General features: G+C 46.2%; 2 protein-coding genes across 6 annotated transcripts in view; one reads left to right on the top strand and one right to left on the bottom strand.

Moving 5' to 3' along the window:
- The window catches only part of TMEM104 (transmembrane protein 104), a 67017-nt gene extending 58945 nt beyond the window's left edge, over positions 1–8072 (bottom strand). Inside the window, exons 1-4 of one of the 2 annotated variants that reach the window (XM_054047608.1) lie at positions 6495–7090; positions 5935–6033; positions 5549–5655; positions 702–823 (exon numbers count right to left, since the gene is read on the bottom strand). In XM_054047608.1, the coding sequence (XP_053903583.1) occupies positions 702–823; positions 5549–5593 (167 nt within the window). In that variant the 5' untranslated portion in view covers positions 5594–5655; positions 5935–6033; positions 6495–7090. Of the gene's footprint in view, positions 1–701; positions 824–5548; positions 5656–5934; positions 6034–6494; positions 7091–8015 lie in introns of those variants that run through there. The other variant, XM_054047606.1, reaches the window with a different exon arrangement.
- Positions 8073–8220: 148 nt separating this feature from the next.
- Positions 8221–14491, top strand: NAT9 (N-acetyltransferase 9 (putative)). 4 transcript variants are annotated; one of them, XM_054047309.1, is made up of 7 exons: positions 8221–8239; positions 8914–9000; positions 10639–10748; positions 12065–12205; positions 12528–12587; positions 12818–12912; positions 13016–14491. In XM_054047309.1, the coding sequence occupies exons 1-7, from the start codon at positions 8229–8231 to the stop codon at positions 13160–13162; spliced, it is 651 nt and encodes a 216-aa protein (XP_053903284.1). In that variant the 5' UTR covers positions 8221–8228; the 3' UTR covers positions 13163–14491. The 4 variants fall into 4 exon arrangements, with proteins under 4 accessions (XP_053903284.1, XP_053903287.1, XP_053903285.1 ...); XM_054047310.1 differs by lacking the exon at positions 8221–8239 and adding an exon at positions 8253–8303; XM_054047312.1 differs by lacking the exon at positions 12065–12205.
- Positions 14492–15324: the final 833 nt, after the last annotated feature.

The following is a 15324-nucleotide window of genomic DNA, read 5'->3' as shown; positions in this document are numbered from 1 at the left end:
ATGGAGCATTCTCTTTCTCGGGTACTTTGGCTGGCTGGTTCCTGCTCAAATGCTCAGTCTAACTGATCACCGTATGTGGGGCTGGGAAGGTATTTTCCCCCCGGTCAGATTGGCAGTGAGCTTGGAAATTTTTCACTTTCCTCTGCAGTGTGCGGGTATGTGTCACTTGCCAGAATCATAGTTTTCCTGCTGGGGGTGGTGGGGGGTGGGGTGGAGGGGAGGCCTTGGGCACTAGCGCACCTCAGTCTCTCCTAGTCTCTTCCTGTAGCACATAATAAACTAGACTCCCATGGGCTGTAATGATTTGGTCTAATTTGAGTTGCTGGGTGGCATTGGTGGCCAGTGATACACAGGAGGTCAGAATACATGACCTGGTGGTTCCTTCTGGCCTTAAACTCTAGGAAGACCCTCTGCCATGCAGCAGCCAGAAGGCTCTAGAACGGGCAGTGGAGACAAAGTTCTCTCCCTTCCACCAGCTAGAGGAGATGTAGCTCCACGTTGCAGACATCCATTAGCCAGAAAGTTAATATTAAAACTACAGCCTCTAAACAGGATCCAGGTGCTGCATAATTGTGAAATCCCAGCAGCTGGGCTCCTCACCAGCATGCTGCTCCCAATTTCTTACATGTCACCCTTAGAATAAAACCAAGCCACACTCCCAGCATGCTGAAGACAGGCAAAGAGAGACACCAAAAACCTACCTCATGAAGCCCAGGAACATTATGAGAATGAGGCTGACGAGCCAGCCAGCGGTGGCAAAGGCCTTCGGCATGGTTAGGGCTCCCGTACCAACGATAAGGTTGAACATGTAAACCAGGCCGACCTGCAATCATCCAGATAATCCGCGTTAGAGTCTGTAGCCGCTCTGGGGATCAGCTAAGATAACTTGCTGACATGGCAGGTTGTGTGTGGGGAAGGTGATCTGTGTGCATGTCTAGGAAGGATAAGCACAAGGTAAAAGTAGATACAGGTGGAGGGGAATACTCAGAGCCAGAAAGGTCATGCAGTGGATTAGTGCACTAGCACAGCACAAGTCGGGGTTGATGCTCCCCCCAAATTGGTTCTATTTGCAATTTATGGAATGTTAAAAAAAAAGAAAAAAAAAGAAAAATCAATAGAATCTTGAATAGACATTTGACTACATCACAATCACCCCACATTACGACAATTTAGTACCCCAATCTCCTCTGAGGAGAGCCCCAGGTCCATACATGCAGGAGTTGCTATGGGTAAGGAATGGGATGAACGGATAGACTTGTATGGTAGAAGTATGCACTCCTGCCTGCACTATGCCTAGTTGAGGCCAAAACGATCCAACCTGATTTTTCATGAAGCATGAAATTCATTTAATTATATTTTTTAAATGAAAGGAAATAGGAATTTACTGGCTGGATAACCAAGCAGCTAGGGAGAGAAGGCACCTTCCAGCCACCCTGGGCAGAGTCAGGCACTGAGACTGTGGGGTTACATACAAGTCTCATAGGCTCCAGGGATTAAATCTTTGCTGACTAGCACGAATGCAAGAGGTACCATCACCACACACAGGTTGCCATAGTGAAGTCAGTACTTAACCTGAAACCGAAAGTCTGGAGCTGAAATAGCCTGAAGCACTAGACACTTTCAACTTCCATTGTCCTACCACCATTCTTCGTAAAGTATGGCTGAGTCAGCAAAACCAGATCTGCTGACCAAAGGAGACTGGCCTCCAAGCATCATGTGACCTATACTATTGAACAATCCTTGTGGTTGGAAGCCCTCAGCTTGGTGCACATAATTCTCTCACTCAGCATCTTTGTGCTTGAAAGCCCAGAGAGAGAGGGGCCTTTACAACAAAAGAGAATGGATTGTGTCATGATGTGGTCTACTCATGTTTCCTCAGAGTCAAGCACTTTCAAGATACAAAGTGCATCTGAGGCCTAATCTAAACACAAAGTTGCACTGGTTTATCTAAAGACGCAATTTTAAACTGATTTAGTTAAAACGGTGCAACTCTGTGTGTGGACACCCTTCAATTGATTTAACCTGGCTTATGTAGGTGTAGATATAGCCAGTTTTAAATCAATGTAAGGGTGTTCACACAGGGATTTGCACTGGCTTAACGTAGACAAGCCCTGACAGTTGAAAACTGGTCAAGGTGACTGCCAGATTGGAGGCTAGGAAATAATTTTCCTATATGCTACATGACTGAGGAGTTCTGCCTTCTTCCTCTGACGCACTGAGCAGGGATCGTAGAAATGGTGGACAATTCCTCCACAACCCACTCCCTTCCACTGCACAAGGACTGGTCTATCCTATTTCCTGTTTCACTGTTTCTGTTTTAAATTGTTCCCACTTCACAGTCACATGTAGTGCTTAGGGTCACCACAATGCAAGTGGTGGAAAAGAAACAGATCCCACCTGCTCTGCTAAAAGAGGAAGATGAAGACTGAGCAAAGGGAGGGGACTCTGCCCCTCCCATTCTTAATGCAAACATGGTATGGGACACACCCCGAGAGTCTCCACGCTTCCTTGTAAGATCATATGAGAATTTTTGTGCAAATGAGGGAGAAATCCATATGTAGTGCTTGGGGTGGCCAGAGATCATAGGAACCAAGCTTGGAGACATCATACTAAACACAACGCAAAGCCTTTTTTGTTATGCTCAAAACGAGACACTACACCTTTTCACTGTTCAAGCATGAACATCACCTGGTCCCCAAAGGACTAAAATGCAGCCTTCCCGGTTTGCAGAAAGGATCTTGTCACTCAGTTGGCAGGCTGTCATTTCCTGCATACATCCCCTTGTGTTCGGAGTGCCCAGGGGCCTGACTCACTCTGCAATGAAGGACTCTTGGACAAAAACCCAGGTGATTTTTCTTGGTTTTGGTTGAACGGATGCCAAGACTGGCATCATGTTACTGTCCTCAGACTCTGGGGCAGTGAGAGTCCTGCATCCTGAGAGGAAATGAGATAGCTATAGTTCCCTAGAGCTCAGACTCCAGGAGATTTCTGCAACACTAACATTTTGAACTATGCATGTAGTCAGAAAAACAAACATCCCAGGGTTCCATAATCCCTCTCAATGGCAAAAATCAAATTGGGTTGGCTTACTAGTCAAAAGATGATTTTGCCAATGTCAGTACTGAAAATTCACTTAAAATGAGGAAATCAAAACCCATTAAGAAGAGAGTAGATTTCCTTCTCAACATTGGTGAACCAATACTAAAGCTTTCAGGACCTAAATGTTTCTGCTCTTGGAAAGTCACAAAATACTGGACCTTGGAAGTGAGCATGAGATAGCAGTTTTCAGGTATCTAAAAGGGTGTCATAAGGAGGAGGGAGAAAACTTGTTCACCTTAGCCTCTCAGGATAGAACAAGAAGCAATGGGCTTAAACTGCAGCAAGGGAGGTCTAGGTTGGACATTAGGAAAAAGTTCCTAACTGTCACGGTGGTTAAACACTGGAATAAATTGCCTAGGGAGGTTGTGGAATCTTCATCGCTGGAGATATTTAAGAGTAGGTTAGATAAATGTCTATCAGGGATGGTCTAGACAGTATTTGGTCCTGCCATGCGGGCAGGAGACTGGACTTGACCTCTCGAGGTCCCTTCCAGTCCTAGAATCTATGAATCTATGACAACTACTTTATTAGTGAGTTTTTTAAATGCTGACTACAAAAAAATGTCAATAGTTGCAAGACAAACATTTAAAAAGGTACTTCTGCACCAATTCCCTATGCTAGCAATGTCTGAGAAATTCATGCTATTAGTGCCATTTGTAGTTCAAGTTAAAAAAAAGTGACTTCATCTTCTCTCACATATTTTCTTCACCTGAGTCAACTGGAATCACTTGGACATGAAAATGCTTAAGACTACAAGACTATGCAAAAGCACAAGACAACAAAAATGATCAAAAAATTGTAATCAGACAGGAAATGCTTTAAAATCAGGTTTTTCTGATTACTGTGTTGCTGCCCTGCTCCCTTCACCTGCTTTTAGCTGCCAATTCTCTTATGATCATAATGCCCAATTCTACCCTCAGTTTTTGAGGGTTCCTAGACTCGAGATTAATGTTTTTAGCATTTGAAAGTTGAGATTCCTGGATCTCAGGTGGTGGAAAGCATTTGTTCTATCTTTAATGGGTCTTGAGATAACCACTAAGATCGCGTCAGAAATGAAGCTCTGGGGAAGTAATATGGGGTAGTGACAATTTTATGAACCCCATTAGATAAGAAAAACAGCATTTCTGGTGGTATACAGAACTAATTGCTAGCATTGTGGGTTCATGAAATATCTGATCTTAAAATGGTCACTAGTGCCTCAGACTAGCCAGGCGTTTTTAATATGCAGGAGTTAATACAGCAAATCCCACACTTCAGAATAGTATTTTAGATTCCTGAACTATACTCTGCCATTCATATCATCACCATAATAAATCAAGAAATCCAAATTTAACTACTAATTTTGAGATTATGCATAAGAAAGAACAGACTCTAGCTTATGCTCACATAGCTGTATTGTCTTTGCAGGGCCCAGGCTGAAGAGAAGTCAGGTCTAGTGTTCTGAGCACAAGGCTGAGAGCCAGAAATACCTGAGATTCTAATCTCTGCTCTGGTAGTGACTGTCACTTTACTTCAATGCCTCAGTTTCCCCATCTGTAAAATGGATATTATACTTATCTACCTCATAAAGGATGTTGTGAGGACTGATCATTTGGGACATCCCATTGAAAAATCATGTGTGTCTGAATTTTTTTTTTTTTTAATTTATCATTGTTACAATTAATATGTAAGATGACTAACAGACAGATCAGAGGAAAAAAGGTTTGCCCCCTTAAGCTTTCAGTTTGTTTTTTTATATTTGACAATGCTTTGTAGATAGTGAATTTCAGTGTCCCACACAGCTGAACCTATTTGTGCAAGTCTTTCACACAGGATCAGGGGAGAGGAGGAAAACTTTTTTTAAAAATGTGGATGTAAAACCATAAAAATGGGCAAGAGGGCAGGTGTAGTATCAAACTACCTGTAACTCATTTTTTCAATCAATTAAGTATCAGGTTGATGGTGTCCCTTTAAGATTAGTAGAGTAACTGGCGATGTAAAACAATATGCAAATACTAAGCATTCTAACTGATTATTTAAAACTAGTTTGTATCAGTGAACAGATGCGTCTCAAAAGACATATGGACCAGAGACACGCAGAAAGGTGATGCCTTTTTCACATTTCTGACCATAAATACAGGTAAAAAAAGGACCAAGCCAAACTTAACATATAAAGTCTGAAAGACAGGATGAAAGTTCTCTAAGCTAACTCACCAAACTCTAGATACTTTCAAACTCTCAAGTGGCCCTTGTTGTGGTAATTCAAACCAAGGTCCCTTGGGCAACAAGCTAAACATGTTCTACTGCCCTTATCCTAATATCTTCTAGCATTCCTTGCAACTTTGCCATTGATTACCTTGTTCACTGGGAATCAGGAAGATACAAGTAACAACATACCCTGAGAGTAAACAGGTTGTGAAGATAAGACACTGAACAAACAGCAGTGGTGAATCCCAATGGTAATACTCACATAAGGAGAGTACAGCTCCCCTGTGTCGGTAATGCCACCCGCCATGTTTGAGGCTAGAGGGGCCTGGAACGGAGAAGCAGGTATCTTCTGTCTCTGCTACGCCTGGCCTAAAGAGACAACATGTCCAAGACTGGTTATCATTATCAGCAGCAGCTCATGATGCCACTGAAAGACCGACGGACAACCCATTACTGTAAACAGAGGAAGATTTGAGCAGAATTGCAATTGGGACTCTGTCCTGCCCTGGGATATGAGCACACCTCCAGATGCCCCCTCCTCCAACACACAGTCCTGACACCTCCATTCAAAATTCTTTACTGCTTTGACAAAGTGCACAAATGTTATCAGATAGCCCTACTCTTTTCCCCTGCACATCAGATACCTACCAGTTACCAACTTCAAGAAGACAGCAGTGCAAGACAGGAGCAGATCATTCCATAATTGTCCTGTTCTGTACACTCCCCCTGAAGCTCTGCTAGGGACAACTATTGGACACAAGATACTAGGCCTATTATGGCAGCTCTTATGGTATGTACCAACCTTACTGAAACAGCCACCAAACCTGGGATTTCCACTAACCCACTCAGTAGGAAAACAATGGTTCTATAAAGGATCATCTAATCATACTATCACCCAAATAATAATCAATATGCTTTAGAAATATACTGCTATCACATGAGTTATTCTGCAGATTGCTACACCCACAACCCCAATCTCTCTCCATATACTTTCCAAAAAACAGCCAGCCAACATTCTGAATGTAGAAACAGAATACATTGAATTATACATACCTAGGCCTCCCAAAATAAAAACATTTGGGGAACTTCACAACAGCTATAAAAGCATTTGAAAAAAAAGCCCTCTAAAGAATTTAAAAGCCATTAAATAATTACAATTTTCCAATAAAATCACTATTCCAGTTACTTGAGAACTTAATCTAACTCACCTTACTATATAGGAGAAAAGGTTTGGGTCCTGTCTTTAACAACCAACTGCACCAGCTGGCAAAAATTATCAGTACAAACCTCCTCCTAGCCCAGGCACAGAAGAATATTCAACTTCTGGCACCACCTCAATCACAACAGTAAACATCCCCTCCTCCCCCCACAGCAGCAGAGTAGTAGAGGATGAAAAGCTAAAATCAGCTAACAAATATAACCCACTCTTAGATAATGATCCTGTTCTGGACATGACAATATTAATCTCCAGTTAAATGGAGCAAACAAACCCACCCAAGATAGTGATGCTAAAAACACTACAGCAAAGCCTAAAACAGAACAAAACCAAGGGAGACTGCTACAGAGCCATGCTCAGAATTATCAGGCCAGCAGACATCTCATCATAGAAGAATGTACAAATCTAAGGCAGACTCTCCTCAAATGCCCAATGACAATAAAATAGAGGTGGGAACAAGGAGAGACAAAGCCAGGAGAAAACCCACGTGACACAGACTGATTTGGAGACACCTTCTACTCCTTTGTCCAAAATACAACCCAGGAGGGGGGAAATGAAAGGGAAACATCCCACTGACAAATATCGGCACAGCAGACACACCCCATTTCACCAAGAGAGACCCCACCCCTTATATCCCACCCCCAACCCTCCACACGAGACCTCCCACCCCAGAGCCCCCACAATACCCAACCTTCAGCTCCCACCCCAGAGGCCTCACGCTGCCCGAGCCTCCCACCTCTCACCCCACTTCCAAACCCCCACCTCCCACCCCAGAGCCCCTCCACTGTCCAAGCCCACTTTCCCCCCAGAACCCTAACACTGCCGGAGCCCCCCACCTCCCACCCCACTTCCAACCCCCACCTCCCATCCTAGAGCCCCAACACTGCCCGAGCCCCCTCAGATCCCACCCCACTTCCCAACCCCCCAGCTCCCAACCCACTGCCCAACCCACCTGAGCCCCCACCTCCCACTCCAAACCCCCCACACTGCCGAGCCCCCACCTCCCACCCCAGAACCCTCACACTGCCCGAGCCCCCACCTCCCACCCCAGAACCCTCACACTGCCCAACCCCACCCGAGCCCCCCTCCCACTCCAAACCCCCCACACTGCCCGAGCCCCCTCAGATCCCACCCCACTTCCCAACCCCCCAGCTCCCAACCCACTGCCCAACCCACCTGAGCCCCCACCTCCCACCCTAGAGCCCCCACACTGCCGAGCCCCCTCAGATCCCACCCCACTTCCCAACCCCCCAGCTCCCAACCCACTGCCCAACCCACCTGAGCCCCCACCTCCCACCCTAGAGCCCCCACACTGCCGAGCCCCCACCTCCCACCCTAGAGCCCCCACACTGCCGAGCCCCCACCTCCCACCCCAGAACCCTCACACTGCCCGAGCCCCCACCTCCCACCCCAGAACCCTCACACTGCCCAACCCCCATGTCACCAGAGCCCCATCTCTCAGACCCTCTCCATACCACGCCCCCACCCCACAGGCAGCTAGCTCCGCCCGTACCTGCACTCCCAAGGACCCCGCCGGCACACCCCAGACACCACCCTCATACCGTGGAACGTACAGCGCATGCGCGGACTCACCACGCAGCAGTAAGGCGTAACGAGGCCCCTGCTCCGCCGATTGGATGCGCTGGATCACGTGCGGGAGCGTGGGCCGTCCGGCCGCACTCGACTCGGTGGCACCCATAGGCTGGAAGCGGAGTAGTTTCTGCGCATGCGCTCTAGGTGAGGCACCCGAAGCACTTTTTCACACTACAGCGGCCCGCAGCGGGTCGGACCGAGACAAGAGGTGCCTTGTAGCCCCGGGACCCCATGGGCTGGGGAGACCCCGTTCCCTGCTAGGGCTAGATAGCCCCTCCCCGGGCTGGGCGCCCCTCATTGCCCCCACCCGGCGCTGGGTGTCCCCCTCAATTGCCTCCCATCCCCAGCCCGCTGGGGGTTGGGCGAGAGCGGGGCTGGAGGCTGCCCATTTCCTCCCGCCTCCCCTCCTGGCGCTGGAGCAGTGGGGTGGGGGTAAATGGCTGCTCAGTGCTGACCCCTCGGACTAGGAACGGTTTGGGTGTGGGGCTCGTCTCTTGCATTTCCTCATTGGTTTGCTTCTGCCGCACATCGTGGCTAGTCAGTTTCACAGCTCACCTCTTAGAGCAGTCACTTCGCCAGTGTTTCCTGTGCTGAAAAGACCAGGATAAAACCCATTAGGGGAGCAGAAAAATGTGGTGGGGGGAGGGGAGTTGTAAGGAAGTGTAAAAAAAAAAATTGGAGCCCATTATTTAAAGGGGTCTCTATGAGAAAGTGAAATTCATTGTAGTTACTCAGTTTCAAGGAACTGCTGTTGATGGTGTACTTTTCCCCTGGCATCTTTAAAAACTTTAGTAAGTTACTTTCTGTCTCTCTTTCAGGTTGAAGACTATGAAGATTAACCAGAACACAGTCTTACAGGGGAAGAAGGTGACCCTGGTACCATACACCTCTGCTCATGTATCCCGGTATGTCGCTTACACCACCTCTGACATCTGTTTCTGTCAAGGCTGCTTCCCCACTCTGAACTTTAGGGTACAAATGTGGGGGCCTGCATGAAAACTTTTAAGCTTAACTACCAGCTTAGATCTGGTCCGCTGCCACCACTCCCAAAGCTTATTCCTTTCCCTGGGAAGCCTTGAGGAAACTCTTCACCAATTCCCTGGTGAATACAGATCCAAACCCCTTGGATCTTAAAACAAGGAGAAATTAACCATCCCCCTCCTTCCTCCCACCAACTCCTGGTGGATCAAGATCCAACCCCCTTGGATCTAGAAACAGGGAAAAATCAATCAGGTTCTTAAAAAGAAGGCTTTTAATGAAAGAAAAAGGTAAAAATCCTCTCTGTAAAATCAGGATGGAAAAATAACTTTACAGGGTAATCAAACTAAAAGAGCTCAGAGGACCTCCCTCTAGCCTCAGGTTCAAAGTATAGCAAACAAAGATAAACACTCTAGTAAAAGGTACATTTACAAGTTGAGAAAACAAAGTAAAACTAACACGCCTTGCCTGGCTATTTACTTACAAGTTTGAAATAGGAGAGACTTGTTTAGAAAGATGTGGAGAACCTGATGTCTGGTCCCTCTCAGTCCCAAGAGCGAACGAACTCCCAAACAAAGAGCACAAACAAAAACCTTCTCCTCCCCCCTCCCCCCAAGATTTGAAAGTATCTTGTCCCCTTATTAGTCCTTTGGGTCAGATGCCAGCCAGGTTACCTGAACTTCTTAACCCTTTACAGGGAAAAGGATTTTGGAGTCTCTGGCCAGGAGGGATTTTATAGTACTGTATACAGGACAGCTGTTACCCTTCCCTTTATAGTTATGACAGTTTCTATTTTTAAAATTCAACTTTATTTTTTAAGGGAATGTATCACTCATGGAAGGCTCTGGCTTACCAGCCCTGGGGACTGAAATGATCTCATTGTCTGTGTAAGTGGCACAGCACAAGCGGCAGCAGTATGGCTTTGCCTATGTTGGCTTGCCCATATTCCTTGGTTCTGCTCTGTAGCAGCCACCTCTAGGTGTGAGAGGGCAGCTCGGTGTCCTTGAGCCCTCTGCCGAGACTGTCATCAAAGACGGACAGCAAGTGTCAGTGGTGATGTTTGTTTATCCATGTGGACTCTTGTCCAGTTAGAAGTGAGCTGGACCCACTAGCTCATTTCACGCTGGCCACCAAACCGCCATCGGCTGTGCTGCTGTTTCAGTGCTCGCTATAACCTTTTCCCAATCGCTTGTGAACAGGGAAACTTCAACTCATGAAAACTGAACTCTCTGAAGAATTTAAATGTTAAGCCATGAGTTTGTAAACTGCAGACTTGGATGATTGCACTCTCAGTGCAAAGCAGACTCAAGGTGAGGTGTCATGCACGCCTGTACTAGTCCCTTCATTTGTGTGCCTGTGTGAAGGAGATTGTGTACTGATTCTGGTGTTGTTTCAGGAAGTTAAGTGAGCCTTGCAGCCCCTGGCCAATGGGGCATTTATAGCCATTTGTAGTCTCCTGAATAGGTTCATGGTAGGGGGACAGTTTGACCCTTAAAGGTTTCAGTGGAACACAACAGGTGACGTTCTAAATAGGTCTGCATTCTGTTTGTGGCACTCTCCATCAGGTACCATGAGTGGATGAAATCGGAGGAGCTACAGCGACTGACTGCATCCGAGCCACTGAGCCTGGAGCAGGAGTACGAGATGCAGCGCAGCTGGCAGGAGGATGCAGATAGTGAGGCATTTGAATGTTTTGCAAAAGTGGGAAGGTGTAGTGACCACTTCCGTCTCACTGTTGTTAGGAGTTTCTGGCAGGTGTGATTCTGCAAGCCTGTACTGTAAGGGGTGTGAGCCATTATTGCAGGGCAGTAGCCCCCCCTAGAGTTAAGGGTGAGAATAGCTTACTGTTTAATTTCCAGTTTTGTTCTAAATGCTCTAAAATCCACGTGCTTAATCAGATTGTCTTGAAAATGGATGCCTCTCAGGAGGGTGGGGAGTAGGGTTAGTTGTTCAAATTTGGGGTCATTTAAGGAATAGGTTCTCAGGATATAACCCTCCCTCCCTTAAAACTTATGTAACGTCAACATTTTTGGATCTCTCTGTCATCACCTGAACCTCTGAAAACCAGTAAATGCAGAGTTAAAGTATAGGTCCATTTGATATTCTGGAAGATATGAGGTACCACCAGTCAAACTTATCTCAGCCTTAATGAAGTTTTTGGGCAGTGAATACATATGGATCTTGTGTATGCACACACTTATTCAAGGGATTGGAGGAACACAGGGGCTGCTGAAGTTTTGCTGTATCCAGCTGTTAACAACAAGAATAATGTAAGTTCTTAATATCGCTTGAGCAGCAGCAATCCAGTCAACTTCTGTAAAGAGCAGAGATTTGAGAACTCAATCCTTGTAAACGGGTGAGGGCGGGGTTGAGTTCTCCCCGTGGAATCTGACAATTTATAATGACAAGGTTTGGATTCATTGGCTGGATTGTTTGCCAGGCTCTATTAAAGGTCGGGTGAGTGACTGCCCATAAAATCCAGTACAAATGTATAGTCACAAGACACTGAGGGTGGGACATACCCGCAGTTAACCCTTGTCTTGGTCAGTGGTGACAGCACGGGAAGACATACTGAAAGGAGCAGAGGGATAGACTGAGTGACTCAACAGGTTGCTTCAGTCTCTTATGTTCACATTCAAGGTTCTTTGCCTGAATTTACTGTAAAAGGCGATGAAGTGGGGAAAGCTAATCCACATTAATTTTATATATTGCATCAAGTTAAAGTATCTGTGTGAGCCCTGGGTCCATGCAAACTGAAACCAGCATAGATTTTCCGGGGTGCTGCTGGTATTGGCAGTTGTGGTAAGCATGTCTGTCTAGCCCAGGAGCCCTGATTACTGGTCATACAGGCTATTAATATGTGCAGGATGTTGCTTCTCTGCCCATTGTTGCTTCTCTGCCCATTGTCCATCTTTACTGTCATACTTCAGTAATTTGTGAATGATTCTTAAACATACCCTGTAAGTTCTGCTGATGTCTCATTTTCCCCAGAATGCACGTTTATTGTACTGGACACTGAGAGGTGGTCAGGGCAAGCAGGTACCGAGGAGGACTGCATGGTGGGGGACGTGAACCTGTTCCTCACAGATATGGAGGATCCAACAGTGGGAGAGATTGAAGTCATGATTGCAGGTACATTAAGCACAGCCCCAGGCTGCTGCCGCCACTATCACCCTAATGCCACCCTCTGCCCTGCAATAGCTGTTAGGTACGAAAGCACCTTCATGAAAATAGGTTCAGGGGGATTCTGACGACTCTCCTCATTTGACAGTGGTAGCATTGGCTACAGCTAGATGGAAAGTAGGCAGATAACATACAAGCTTCCTGCGTTCAGAGCTCTACCAGTGCAATTCAGTCCTCCTCTGCAACCCCCTTTCTGCTAGTCCAGCACCTGACTGATTACAGGGTTTGTGTTATATAGATGGACACCACCATCTGTTCTTGTCTCTTTTAGAGCCCAGGTGCCGTGGCCGAGGGTTTGGCAAGGAGACAACTCTGATCATGATGTTTTATGGTAAGGATGGCTAAATGTGGGAGGACGGAAGTGATGTGATGGGGAGACACAGGCACACGTGCTCCCATTGTCTGCTCTGCATATGTGGAGAGGGTGGTGGATGTATACCAGCCCATGTATTTAAGGAGCATGGGAATCTTGCCAGTCTGCAGCTATGACATAATGCAACATTATGGAGATACATGTGTGCAGCCAGGGGTTCTTATCTCTCTTTCTCGCTTCTCCTGTAGGAGTAACAAAGCTGGGAATTACCAAATTTGAGGCTAAGGTCGGACAGGAAAATGAAGCTAGTATCTGCATGTTCAAAAAGCTTCATTTTAAGGAGGTGAGGTACAGCCTGTTCAGGAGAGATAGAATTCTCCCCTTTTGAAGCTGCATTTAGCTAATGCCTGAGATCGATCCGCGTTGTTCTCTTACCTTGTATATAGGTTGCCGTGAACAGGGTCTTCCAGGAGGTGACATTGAAACTGGATGTGAATGAGCAGCAGAGACAGTGGCTCCTGGAGCAAACTAACCACGTGGAGGAGAAAAATTATAGTGTGTTGAACCTACAGACCCGTGCCTCTGAGACTTGACACCTCTTCCAGAAGCAGGCAGGCCACACCCCTGCTAAGTCTCCAGGGAGGAAGAGTTTGACAACATTACTGAGTTCAAGTATGGAAAACACCTTGGGACCAAGAGTGAATCAAACAACAAACTGTTTTGTTATTACTCCACATACCTGTTGTACCACCTGTGAAATGTTGATCTTCCACTGCAATCCAGACAGAGCATCTACAGCGGCATTCCTTTGAAATAGTGCCTGGAAGCTGGGATGGATGAACAGATGCTAACAGGTTAAGCATAGAAATACACCTTGGCTGGGAATGGCCCTTTTAGCCACAGAGCTCCCTCTACCCTGTTCTAGGAAGGGACTCTCTACACCTCCAGGGCCTATAAACATTAGTGAATTGGCCAGCAATGCTGTCAGTCTGTGGATGAGCAGAGTAGATTGGGTTCCTAGCTAAAACCCCACCATCCTTAGCAGAGTTCCTAGTGTCACAAATGAAGTCTGAGCCACAAGAGACTCTGGCCTGCTTTGTCACACAAACTGATACATACAATGTGACAACATGATCTGGTATGCAAAGTAGCTCCATTGCCATCCTTGGCTGGTAAAGTGGTGGTTACAAGATTTAAAAAAATAATAAAATACATAAGACTTAAACCAGTGGGGCTGTCCGTGGATCTGCTAGACAAGGTGTTAATATTCCAGGTACTGCAGGCACCAGGCTTTCCCCTCCTGGCCTCTGTGCTTAGTCCTGGGGTGCCACCATTGGCAGCTGCCCCGCCATCCATCTGTGCATGCTCAAACCCGTTGTGTAGCTCATCACAGCTCTTGGTTAGTGTGAGCACAGCTTAGTAGGAGAGGCCGGGACAACTAAGATCTGAGAGGGATTGAGTGCCCTCCTCTCCCATTGAAGTGAATTTGACTTGTGGGTACTTCATAAGGGACACTTGGCTGACTTCCCTTGAACCAGCAATGGTAAACTATTACATTTCTAAAAGGTTAGGAACTAATGTGCTAAACTGCCAGCATGTAAAAAGCGGGAAATCAAAGAGGATGGAATGAGAGTACTAAATTACTTCTGTGCATCAGACTTCACCAGATGATGATTTTTGATGGGTAGAAATGCCTGTCTCAGTGCTGCTTGGTACAGGTACTGAAAAAGGTCATCGCTGTGATGGGGTATCCATAAAAAGGTGAATGAGGAAATTAAATTGCACAGAGGATGTAAAGAATAAAGCAGCTGATCTGCTACTATGCTTATTTAAAACCATCTACGTTACAAGTCCACCAGAGAATGGCTAACCCCCTGGAACCCAGCCTTTAAGGATGCAATAAATAAAACCTGTGGAACTGACTGCTGCATGGTGGCGTTGACACCTCTAAAGTCTCAAAACCAGGATTTGTGCTCAGGTGAATAAGAACATGCATTCTGATACCGCAGTAGTCGCCTCTGGAGTTGGGAATTTTTCAACAAAATGGTTTTTCATTTAAAAATGCCAGTTTGTTGAAACCAGAACTTTTTGTGGAAACATCCACTTTTGATAAAACTGGAGTTGGCAAGGTTTGTCAGATCCAGGATGGAATTTCTGGTCAAGAACAGACACCCCTCTAGAACGAATCAATGAGAGCAGGGCCTCAAACTTGGGTCTCCCACATCCCAGGCAAATGCTCTAATCGCTGTGGAGGGGTAGGGGGTGGTGTGTTTTCATGCTTTTTTTTGAAAGGTCTCAGTTCTCTTCTGCATTAGAACAAAAACAAATTTTGAAGCCTCAGCTTTTTATGAAATGGAAAGGATGGGTTCTGACCGCCCCTCCTTGCCCCATCAGTAGTGATAATGGGTTTCACCCTTTGTATAAAACTGCTTTTCAAAGTGGGACAAGCAGTCTTGGAAAAATAGTCCCATTCTCAAAGGCAGCTCAGTGCTGAGCCGGGAACCTCTGCTTACTGTGCTCTGATAAGATGGATGGGGAAAAAAAATGCCTCATACTTTGAGGTGGTGTCCTTGAGGGTAAATGTTGGTAGCAACCCTCCTCCATTATTTGACTTTCTGAAAAGAGGCCTGGGGCCGCTGGACATTGTTATAGAAACGTAGTGGGGGAAAACCCCTACTTTTATTACATTGCATGGAGGGAAAGACTTCGAATGGTGCTAATTTTGTTGTTCCTCTGTGATAGTGAAGTGGACTAA

This window comes from Malaclemys terrapin, chromosome 13, assembly GCF_027887155.1.
Source record: "Malaclemys terrapin pileata isolate rMalTer1 chromosome 13, rMalTer1.hap1, whole genome shotgun sequence".
Classification (NCBI taxonomy): domain Eukaryota; kingdom Metazoa; phylum Chordata; order Testudines; family Emydidae; genus Malaclemys; species Malaclemys terrapin.
This window is presented reverse-complemented; position numbering and strand designations above follow the sequence as displayed.

What these genes read in the sequence shown, in the direction of transcription:
- NAT9 (XM_054047309.1), top strand. An exon ending in CTGGCAGGAGGATGCAGATA is followed by an intron (nt 10,749 to 12,064) that starts GTGAGGCATTTG and finishes CATTTTCCCCAG; the next exon opens with AATGCACGTTTATTGTACTG. An exon ending in AAAAGCTTCATTTTAAGGAG is followed by an intron (nt 12,913 to 13,015) that starts GTGAGGTACAGC and finishes CCTTGTATATAG; the next exon opens with GTTGCCGTGAACAGGGTCTT.